The 12,107-nt window shown below is 47.3% G+C and overlaps 1 protein-coding gene across 2 annotated transcripts in view; it reads left to right on the forward strand.

The window, feature by feature from the left end:
* The window catches only part of Slc35f3 (solute carrier family 35 member F3), a 258,681-nt gene that overhangs the window by 234,165 nt on the left and 12,409 nt on the right, over nt 1-12,107 (forward strand). For both annotated transcript variants that reach the window (XM_028889790.2, XM_028889793.2), the window contains one exon: nt 9,260-9,479. In XM_028889790.2, the coding sequence (XP_028745623.1) occupies nt 9,260-9,479 (220 nt within the window). The remainder of the gene's footprint in view (nt 1-9,259; nt 9,480-12,107) is intronic.

Raw genomic sequence — 12,107 nt, forward strand, 5'->3', positions numbered from 1 at the left:
AGAGTGACTTTTTCTAATCTAGTCACGGGAACACATACAAATATGAAGAATTTCATCAGAGAACTGACATCTTGGGAAAATAATCAAAGGATGTGCTAGAAATGAAAAGCATAATGACGGAAATTTAAAGTCTGTAGGAGGGCTTAACAGCAGGTTAGACACAGCAAAAATGAGGATCCATAAACTGGAAAGTAAGTCACTAGAAAGTACTCAGGTTGACCTATATATGAAGATGGAAATGTTAAAGAAAAGCAGACATACACAGAAGGTACTGTTGTGCATGTCACCAGAATCCCAGGAGTAGAGATGGGAGAGACTATGCTGGCCAAAAAGTGCCCAAAGCTGACGGAAGACATCAAGCCATGGGTTTATAGATCCCCACTGTGGGGCTAAAGAATACTGAGGGCCATTATAGCACATAGACCAAAGCAAAGAACATACTAAATGCTAAAGAGAAGTCAAATGAAAATGGTACACAGTCATCAAAAAGAGCAAAACCAAGGATTTGTAACAGACTTTTCAACAGACCGGAGACTAGAAGATGATGCAGTGTTAAACTCAAAGGCAGAAAGTGTATGTGATCCTGGATTTCTAAGCCCAGTGAAATTGGCCTTTAAGAGGAGAAGACAGAACGGAGAGAGGCCTCAACGATTCATAGCACTTGCTGTTCTTCCAGGACCAGAGCTGAGTTTCCAGTACATGTCTGGTGGCTCAGAACCACCTGTAACTCCAGCTCCAGAGGATCCAACACCCTCTTTTGGGCATTGCACTTCATGGACACCTGCACTCATGTCCACATACCCACACACAAACACGCATAACTAAAAACAGTAAAATAAATGTTTAATGTAGGAGAAGACAAAATAATGATGCTTTCATGAAGATTGGTCCACACTAGGAGGGATAAAAGACTCTTCTGGGAGAAAGGCCCAGATGGAAGGCCAACAGCTCAGGAAGGAGTAAATATGTGGCTAAATATAGATGGGGACTGGCATCTTAAAACAGCAATGATGACATGTCTCAAGTTTAAGAATGTGTAGAATAAAAATCCATGCCATGAATAGACCAAAAGTGTAATAAGGAAGCATTAGATGGAGTAGGAGTGCTGTGAAGAGCTTTAATTGCCCAAGGGTGATAAAAATCATTTAAAATAGTCTACATCAATGCAGTAGACCACTGTTCAGCCTTAAAGAGGAAGGGAAACCAGGCATAGTTTATCACTTGGCTGAACCTTGAAGATATATGTGAAATAAAATTAAGTTCCAAGCAGACAAATATATTCAGTTTCTATAAGGTCCTACAGTAGTCAATTTCAGGCAGGTGTAGCATAGAGACTTTCTAGGCAAGGAAGGGAACATTCTTGCTTCTTGAGTTCAGAGTTCATTTCAACAAATGAAAATGTTCTAGGAGTCAATTGCACAACAAGATGAACACACTTAATACTATTGAACTGTACCATGCAAAATGATTAAGAGAGTAAAGTTCACATTATGTGTATTTTACCAAAATTTTTTAAAAATTGTAAGAGAGGAAAGAAATTGAGAGTCTATTTGGATGCAAACTTGGCTACATATGAGAACTGTATAGAAAAATTAGATATCCTATAGCTATATATTGCTACACATTTAGTAACTATGACTCATATTTCATTTTTTGCATGAAATTTCAATGATGTGACTCTTCAGGATCTCAAAAGTTAAGCAGAATTGCTTTATGGGTCCTGGGAGTGATGATTTCCAGGTGGTGCCATTAGCTTATGGTAGTAACAGAGACCCAGTGCTGCTGTTGGAAACCGGCCAAGACCTCTTGTGTGAATCATGTTGTGGGAAACGTGTCCCTCTAGGTGAGATGCCTAGAGTTTTGCAAAAGTGATAGAACACTCGGTCTGTTTATTTCGAAGTAAGTTAGCCTTCCTGGACTGCGGCATGCTTGGTTGCAGAGGGTAGACTAGATTAGGCGCCAGTGGTGGACCAAGTGAGAGAGACAGAGGTATGGGCCCAGATCATGGCCATGGGGATAAAATATGTGGGAGCAATAATCTTCAGGACTTAGTGATAAATTTGATGTGAGGAGAGAAAAGAAGCTAAGAGTGAACTCAGAGTGGCTGGTCAAGATAGAAACATAAGGTACCACGGAGGCGGGGGTAGCAAGTTACTAAGTTCTCCAGAAAGCAGGATTTAAGGTGTTCAGGATGTCCAAAACAAACACACCTGACTGACTGAAGAGACCAGCTGGGCTCTGACCCCACAGACTAGGTCAGGTTGTTCACTGTCTCTTCAGAGAGTAAACTGGTGCTCCAGAGGGGAGCCTGAAGGAATACTTCCCGGTGGGGGATGTAGAAGGCTGTGCGGCTGGAACGCTGTCTTCAAAGGGCAGAGAGCACACATGAAGCTCAGTTGGAAGCCAAGAGGGCATCCTGGGAGGAACCAGGTATCTGACCACGGTGTCAGAGGCCTCCAAGGGTAACACAAGCACCCCAACAGTACCTGTTGGAATCTGCTCAATGAAGGTTAGGAGTGGTTGCTCTCAGGGCCTGGTGAGTAGAGGGGCATATACTGTATTGGAGTAGCCAGAAAATGACAATGAGAAGTCAGATGCATGAGGAAAGACAGAAGAGTGGCTAGGGGGCATGCTCGCTTTTCTGTGGGTGTCTCCGAGTGGAGAGGCATACATGCACTGAAATGGGAATGCAAAGATCCAGGAGAGAGGATTATGGGAAACCCCTGAAGAGGAGCACAGGCTGGCTCTACACCCATACCATATCCCTTTACATATGAGCAGGTCCTCAATCTCTCTGGGTCACTACATCCAATCAGGCTGTCCTTCCCTCCCTCCCTGGCTCACTCCCCACTCCCTGACTTCAATCACACTCCTCAGAGCTGCCTCAGAATACCCCGTGTCAGCTTCCACCACAGGACCTGACCTCTCTCTTGTGTGTTTTTAATCAATCTTATTTTCAGTGAGCACATGTACATATTTTGCAAACCAAAAGAGTAGTGAAGGAGATGTGAGCACAAGGTACCTCCTGCTCTGTGCCTGCCTGCTCCAGGCCCTCCCCTCCCAGCCTCTGAGGCCTTGTAGATAATCTCCCCTGGTACTGGTCCAAATAGCTCAATGAAGTTCTTCTTTGAGCCTTTCTCAAATCCGCTGGCCCTTGTGGCTCCTGTGCTGCCACAGCCCTGCTTCCCTCAATTCCATCCTCTCCAAAATAATGATATCCCAACATGGGGTTAAAAGTGTGTTCGTTATCGTGAGCACGCTAAGGTTGTCTATTGACTACTTCTGTTCACAAACAACCCCTCATTTCCTCTGCAGAAATGTTTGCCTTTAAAAAAAAAGAATCTAATTTGTCTTGATTTCCATTTACTGGTTGCTATTTTTCCAACAGCATCTCAGAAACCTACGGTTATTTTCCCTGATCTTGCTTGATTAAGACTGCCCTGAAGACTCCCCAGCTGAGCTTCCCACAGGCACATGCTAGCCACTCTTCTGTCTCTGTTGCTGCTACTGATGCCTGTGCCTGCTGCTGCTGCTGCTGCTACTGCTGCTCCTGCCTGCTGCCGCTATCCCTCCCTGCTGCCTGCTGCTGCTACTGCTGCTACTGCCTGCTGCTACTGCCCCACCTACCTGCTGCAGCTGTCCCTCCCTGCTGCCTGTGCCTGCTGCTGCTGCTGCTGCTACTGCTGCTCCTGCCTGCTGACTGCTGTGCCTCTGCCTGCTGCTGCTGCTGTCCCTCCCTGCTGCCTGCTGACTGCTGCCCCTAACTGCTGCTGCTGCCCCTGCCTGCTGACTATTGCACTTACCTGCTGCTGCCCCTACCTGATGCCTGCTGCTGCTGCTGCTGCCCCTAACTGTTGCTGCTGCCCCTGCCTGCTGCTGCTGCTGCCCCTGCCTGCTGACTATTGCCCTTATCTTCTGCTGCCACCCCTACCTGATGCCTGCTGCTGCTGCCCCTGCCACATCTGCTGCTTCCTTAGTTTACTCTTTCCTGTTGAAGCGATGTATTCCCTCAGGTGACTTGGGAGACAAAGTTATCAAGTGCTGTGCCGAGACAAATGTCTTTATTCTATCTTCACATTGAATCTGTGGCTGGGTGCATACCGATGGCTGGAAAACTGTTTCCTAGATGTTTCAGGCATCCATGACTGTCCAGCTTCTGTTTGGGTTGTTGAGATGTCTGGGCGTATTACGGCGTCCTGTCCCGTGACCTATTTTATTCCATTTGTTTGTTTTCTTGAGGCGGGTTCTCGCTTTGTAGACCATGCAGACCTCACACTTATGGTCCCCCTGTCTCTGACCCTCAAGTGCTATCATAGGTGTGTCCCACCACCTAGCTTTCTCTTGGGAGGTTTAAAGCCGTATCTTTATTTCCTTATTTCAGAAATGTGTGTCTTGTAGTTCTCCATTATTGCTCAATGCCTGGTGGGCCATTGTGTCGTGAAGCTCTCTCCCTTCCAATTCCTAGAGGCTTTCTCACTCACTTCTCTCTATGATTTCCTCTATTTTATTTTGCTGTTTCTTCTTCTAGCTGTTTCTTTTGGTTTAGTACTGGGCTTCCTGTTTTGATTTTTTATTTTCTCTCATTTTATGGAAGATTATTTATATTCCATTTTTTCTATTGATTCTTGAATTTGTTTATCTTATATTTAATTTCCAAGATTACTTCCTTTTTCACAATCACTTGTTCACATTTCATAGATACAATTTATTTTCCTATCTACTCACCCACCTGGGTGAATCCTTCAAGGTTCCGTTAACAATCTCTGTCTTTTGTGGTACCTCTCAGTCAGCCAAGCTCTCTACATCAGGCAGGATTTCCACAGCATCTTTATATTCCGCTAAAGTACCATCTAATATGTCATTCTATTTAGGCTTACCTTCCCAACTGTACTATAAGATGGATCTGGGACTACTCTTGAAAATTAAATAAAAAATAACTAATTACAAATTTTTGATAGAAAGAGTTGGAACTCTAGATAACTGTCCATAAAATAAAACCAAGAAGAGGGGAAAAAGACATAAGGCAAAAACAGAGCCAGAAGACCAAACTGGAATCCCCAATATTAAATTAAAAGGAGCCCCAGAAAGAGACAAGGGAAAATATGCCGAAAAAAATTACAAACAAAATGAAGACATTTTCTTAATTTAAAACAAAAAGTCTGTTTAATGTAAGGAGTTTACTTTGAAGGGGGCATAGGCTGGAGAGATGGCTCAGTGGTTAGAAGCATTTGCTGCTCTTGCAGAGGACCTGAGTTCAGTTCCCACCACTCCCATCAGGTAACTCAGAACAGCCTGTAACTCCAGCTCTGGGGGACCCAAAGTCCTCTTCTGACTTCTGTGTGTGTCTGCACGGACACACACACACACACACACACACACACACACACACACACACACGCACACACGCACAAAAACATAAATTTAATTTTGTTTTCTTTTCAGAAGCTACCCTTTAGGGGCCTTGGAAGTAAAAGAAATGCTTCACAAGTACTTGCTGGTTTGAATTAAAAGGCCAACTCGATCTCCCACTGCAGGACATCCTAGCTGGAACTCCTCTGAAGTAGCCAGTACAGAAATACCCAATAGGAGTTTAATCATCTGTCCTGTGTCTCACTGTGACTTTTTACATAACTCTGTATCAGTACTTCAGTGCCATGTTTTGGGATGCCTTCCTTGAAGCTCTATATTTGTATTTCACAGAAAAAGAAACACACACACACACACACACACACACACACACACACACACACATTCTCGTATTGCTTATATTTCATTGGCTCATGAAATACTGAGCTTAGTTAAGTAGTTGACATACTCAGAATAGCTGACATGGCCAGGACCCTAAACAAATACTTCCCAACCTTGGTCAGTCCCTGACTTGGCCAGCAGGATCTGAAGGGACTTGGGTGCACTGGAGAGCAGCCTGCCATCCCCGGCCTTTCCCTGGTCCAGAGCATCATCGAGTGGAAGGGAAGAAGGCTGTGCTATGCAGTTTCATGGATGGCCACCCAGAGAGCACTCAATATAAACCCAGAGGGGGTCTGTGGCAGAAATGGACCTCTGCCCCACTCCCTAGCTCTCCTGGGTTCCCTTGCAGCCAAAGCTATACACAGGTGAGCCGGCTGGCGTGGATTAGTGCTCAGTCCTTGGCCTTAAACCAGGTTGAGGCTCACTAGCCCAGCAGGGGCCGGCCACCTGGGTCTCATTAGAACCAAGGTCTACAGAGCCGAACTGTACCTCCCCAGCCACAAATTCTGAGTCCATGTTGAATCTTCCAGACTCACAGACCCAGAACCCTTGTATCTCTGCTTCCCATGTCAGAGACCAACTGAGTTCTACCTTTCCAGCAGCTTGGGAAGTGAGTCTTGAACCATGCTTCCACATCTATGCCCTCCCTTCCTTCACTTTTCCAGCTGCTATCAGGCTTTGGAGACGGCAAACAGATTTGCAGAGAGGGTAGAAGCTGTCCAGTTGGCTTTGGACGGCCCACGCCACAGCTTGACTCCTGCTTTATGGCGGCAAGACCAGCGGATTGGGGAGTCCTGCCAGCACCCTGCCTTAGTTACTTTCCTGTTGTGTTGAACCCAGTATCTGAGAGGAACAGCTCACTTCACTGTTGCAGAAGGTTCCAGTACATGGTGAGGCAGACCAGGCATGGCAGAACCTGAGATGAAGGCTGTTCACATCTTGCTGATCAGGAGGTAGAAAGTGAGTCCGGAACTAGGAGCTGGCTATGGCTTTCAAAGGCCCACCCTGGTGACCTGCTCACACCAGCCAGTCCCACCTCTTCAAGGTTCCTCAACCTCCCTAGATATCAGCACGGTCCAGGGAACAAAAAGTGTGAACCTGTGGAGACTGTTGAGATTCCTGCCATAACACATGGTCATCCCTCGTGAAGTAGAAGAAGTTGGTATTCACATTAGGAAAACCCCGGACCCCTGTGGGCATATGCATGGCACTGTGTAATAACCAGCATGACAGACATGAAGGAGGTTGTCATCTTTCCTGCGGGGCCCAGGGGGGTTGAGAAAACACCATAGAAAGTAAAGCTGGAATGCTGTCAGAGCATCTCACAGCAGACACCAGCCTCTGTGCCGCCATCCCACTAGAACGGATGTGACGCCATCGGTCAGTGTGTGACCAGCTTAGGCACTGGAGCATTCTACTTGGCACTGGCTTGTTGGGATGCCACACAGGACTCCTGGACTCAGTGCAGGTGGCAAAACTCTGCCATGTTCTTTCACACAGGAAGTGCTAGTCTACCCTTCCCGCCTCACAGGGCCTGAGTTCCTACCTCATAGCTGGCACGCACATACACACACACACACACACAAAAAAAAAAAAAAAAAAAACCAGACTGCATTTTAGATTGCTCATTAGAACAAATGACAAAATTGAATTCCAAGTGTTACCAAATCCCCTTTAGTTCCTGTTTTTAATTTTGTTTCATTTTAATATTATGTGATCCCCGGCACACTATTCCCCTCTCTAGTGTACTTGGTATTTGGCTAGTGCTGTCTTTTCTTCTGCTCTGAAAGGATTAGTAAGGCCTGAGTCTACTTCTAAGTCACAGGCCAGGTGCCTGCCTTCCTGGCCAGCTGTTGTCACTCAGCCAGGGTGAGCTACTCCACATCTGTAAGCCTAGACAGGGACCCCTGGACACAGCACCTACCTGGTCATCCTCTTCCTCCTCACCAGGATCTTCATTTCCAGACAGCCATGACTGGGTACCCCCTCTCCACAGGCTCTCTCCATGCTTACCTCCTCCAGGCCGACCTTCCCTTGCTTCTTCCATTGACTGTGGAAGGCAGACTTTGTTTTTCTCAAACACTTTCAAAATACCACTGAACTTTCCTTGGAACATCTGGAATGGTCTGAGAGCTTTCTTCTGCAGTGTGTCCTGTCTGGTCCCATCTGATAAGAGCCTGGCCTTCTGAATGTGCTGGCTGCTTCTGTTCTGAGTAGGCTTAGCAATGGGGAGATGTGAACTTTCACATGGCAGAGTAAAACAGAGAGAAGATTTGCAGGTAGTTCCAACTATTTGTATCACAGCCACCAAAACTGCCCATCCAGGGGCTGGAGAGAAGGTTCAGTAATCATGAGTGTTGGCTGCATCTGCAAAAGATACAAGTTCAGTTCCCAGCATCCATATGAAGCAGGTTACAGCTGCATATAAGTCCAGCTTATGGGAATCTGACACTCTTTTCTGGCCTCCATGGGCATCTGCACACAGAGGCAAACACACACACACACACACACACACACACACACACACACACACACACACACACACAGTCAAATAAAATCTTTTTTTTTTTTAGTGTGCATCCCTGCCTGACAACAAGGGCAAGCTATCCATTCTTATCTACCACCTTCTTCATCAAAAATAAAAATAAAAAATAGTCTAGACCACACAAGAGTTTTCCATCCTTTAGACATTGTGACATGACATTCTCATCTACAATGTTCATACTTGAAAACCACACAATCAAGCTGCAAAAAGTACCCCAGTGTATGAGTAAGTTTACAATTCTATGTTGAGCCCGCAGCCCGTGAGGTGCTGGTCAGACCCCCCCCTGGCAGTGGCTTTCTTCTACTTGAAAGTTACAGAGGCCCTCAGTCAGCCTCCGGGGACTTGAGTCTCCTGGTCAGATAATCCCAGCACACCTGCCATGAAAGCCATCGGCTCCAAACTTGGAGTAAGCAAAAGGAACGGTCTGTGACATCAGGTCACTGGACCAACAACAGGTCACAATCTGGGGCAGCTCACAATCACCTCTAACTCCAGCTCTAGGGAATCTAACATCTTCTAGCCTCCATGGCACCTGCACACCCAATTAGATACACACACAGAAACACACATACACATAAATAAGTAATAAAAATAATAAGTAAAAGACCCTGTCCTTTTTCATGGGTTTTTTTTTCCCCGTTTTTGTTTTTCTTTTAAGGCAAGGTCTCTCATAGCCCGAGTTGGCTTCAAACTCGATGAGTAGTTGAGGGTGACCTTGAATTTCTGACTCTCCTGCCTCCGTCTCCCAAACGCTGGTGCCTGTAGGCCTGGTTTATACAGTGCTGGGGATGGAACCCAGGACTTTCTCACGTGCTAGGTGAAACACTCCGTTGAATGAACCACATCCCCAGACCTCCTGTATTTTCTCTTACTTGTTAGCTGAGTCCATGACAAGTCACGGTCTGAAGGAACCCTGTGTAATGCCGCCTCTCTCTCTCTCTCCCTCTCTCTCTCTCCTTGTCTTAGGGAATGCTGTCGGTTTTTTGGAGACAATGGCTTGACTTTGAAAGTGTTCTTTACCAAGGCAGCACCGTTCGGTGTTCTTTGGACTCTCACAAACTACCTGTACTTACACGCAATAAAGAAAATAAACGCTACCGACGTCTCCGCGCTGTTCTGCTGCAACAAAGCTTTTGTTTTCTTGCTGTCGTGGATCGTTCTCAGGGACAGATTCATGGGAGTGAGGGTAAGTTTTCTATTATCTGCCTTCCTCTCTCAGTCATGCCCGCCAAAGCCTGCCCTTTGGCTTTGCTCGGCAGCTGTGACCACTGCCCTTCCGAGTCTCGGCCACGCTCAGTTCTTGTCGTGACCTGCAGACCTTCTTGCTTGCCAACCATGCTGGATAAGCATTCATGAAAGCACCTTTCCCCCCAAGCATGTCCACGGCATTCCCTAAAGTTTGTGCCAAGCGGGGAGTCAGCCAGGGAGGGGTGATGTCTTTGCGATACTTTCTTCCTGTTCCGTGGCGACCTTCTGATCAGCAGCACGTGCCATGCGTATGCCCCTTAGCTCGGAGCCATCTGACATCGTTCTGACTCTCAGATTAGGATGCATCTGAAACCCCAAGGATCCTTGGGTGTACGTGTGTGGTATGGGTTTGGAGCCTTGTCTGGACCATGTAGCCAGAAATATCAGTGCTAAGTTCAAGCTAAGAGGTGGTGCAGGGGCTGGGGGTAGGGGACACATTCTACTTCAAACTGTAGATCAAGGGCAAATGCGATGACATCACTTGAACGGCCTGGCATTTTCCAGGAGAGTCGTAGTAAATTTAAAGCTAGCCAAACTTCCTGGCAGTGGCATGGAGCATAGTGAGTGCCCTGTCAAATACCAGTGGGAACGTGGACTGGCCTAACCCATGGAGAGGAAACAGGTGCCACTTCTCAAGGACAACACCTTCGTGGCTTTCTGCCTGCTCCCTCTGGTGGCCAGGGGCTGCCTCTGCTCTTCACCCCCTTGCCACAGAGCAGGACAGAACACTGGTCACTCATGGTGCAGCTAATCATTTCCTCTTCCCCCCTGAATGCTCAGGACCCAGTGTTCTGCTCAGCAGCCCCACTCGAGCTAACCATGTGGGCAACCATGAAGCGGCAGACTCCGGGTCCTCTGCTTCCGTCCTTGCTTCATTGTCCTGGGAACAATGACATCACCTTAAGGGTGGGCTTACGCCCACCTGAGTTACACAAACAGCAGTGGGACATGAGTCAACTGCTGCCTCATATTTTTAGCTTACAGCAGGGGGAGAGTTTGTTTTGAGGCGCAGCGTTAATTTTGGAATAAAAACTCACGCCCCGGGCTGCCACCCAGAAAAGCCTTCGGCAAATAAATGATCTAATACATCTCTGGGAAGACTGCAGGTGCTTCACACAGACTCCAAGCTAAAGACTTGGATGTCCTAGGGACATTGACCCACGGCCATGCCTTTCCAGGCTTTATTGGGGGGTCAAAGAACCAAGAGACTTCATAGAGCTTTTGGGGCATGACGCAGATGACCCAAACAAATTTTTGTTACTAGAAAGGGACACTTCAAGGTCGATGATACATGCTGCAGAGAAAACAGAATGGTCTGAGGTTGAGAAATGTGGGTGTAAATACACTTGAACTACTCAGCCGACTGAGATCTGTGCTTGTTCGTGGTCAGTGGATAGGAAACTTTCCAGCACCCTCCCCTGGGATAGTCTGGTAATGTCAGCCTCTGATTCAAGTGCTCTCTGCTGACCACTGCACACTACAGGTTGGTGCTGAGGCTTTCAGTACTCAGTGGGTGCTGTGGGAGAAGCCACTGGGCCAGCACGGGTGACAGGATGCTATAACATGCAGACACTGTGCAGGCATGGTCTCCTCTTAGGAGTGTGTGGGCAGCCACTGAAGAACTTCCCATTGCAGGCTGCAGGGTCGATACAAAGCTCAGACAGCTCTCGGAATCTGTGACACCAAGCAGTAGACAGCTGGAGGGGGGGCCAGGGTCATGTCTAACTGTGCATAAATCACCCAGCATCCACGATTAGAACAATTGCTTCAATCACCCAGTTATAACTTGCTGAAGATGGGAAAGGGCACCCACAGTTCTAGGTCAGATAGACAAGTTCAAAAACAAGGAAATGTGTCTTATAATAGATTCGGGACCCTGGCCGCTCCTGGTGTCAGAGGGCAGGGTGCTGCTGAGGTGTCTGTCTGAGCGGGACTCAAACTCTCCTCATCTCCACTTACAGGTATTTTTCATATGTGCCCTGGGCCAGAGGTTCTTCTGTGGTGGCCAATGCTCAGTCTGGGAGCAGGTGACGAGGCTGTGGGTCTTTGAGCAGAATGCCAATGTCTGAACTTTAGCTTACCCAGTCTTTAAAGTGGGCAGGGAAGAGGTCACCATTGGGTGCCCTGGATTAAGAAGTTACACCCAGAACTTGTGAGTTCACAGGACAAACCTGACAGGGTCTGAGGAGAGTTCACTGTTGCACATCAAAAGTCTGGGAATACTTTCACACTGAAACAAACAAACAAACAAACAAACCAAGCTCCTGTGTCCTAGTAGATGGAACATAAGCAGGTGGATCTTCCACATCATACCCAGAATCCTTGAAGTCCTAGGCTGGGGAAGGGCCTGGGCTCCGACCTTCTGACTGAAGGATCTTGAAGTGAGATGAGAAGCTGCCCACACACTTCTGACAATGGCTGGGGCCTCATGTCCCAAAAGGGGCTGCTGAAATGCTGAAACCCAGAGAGCAGGAGCCCCACTGTTAGAGCCACAGATCTCCCTCATAACCACTGCTGGGACCCCAGGAAGTCCGTCTCTGGTGCCACCTGCCTGAGTGACCCCACA

Source organism: Peromyscus leucopus, chromosome 5 (genome assembly GCF_004664715.2).
Source record: "Peromyscus leucopus breed LL Stock chromosome 5, UCI_PerLeu_2.1, whole genome shotgun sequence".
In the NCBI taxonomy this organism is placed as follows: Eukaryota; Metazoa; Chordata; class Mammalia; order Rodentia; family Cricetidae; genus Peromyscus; species Peromyscus leucopus.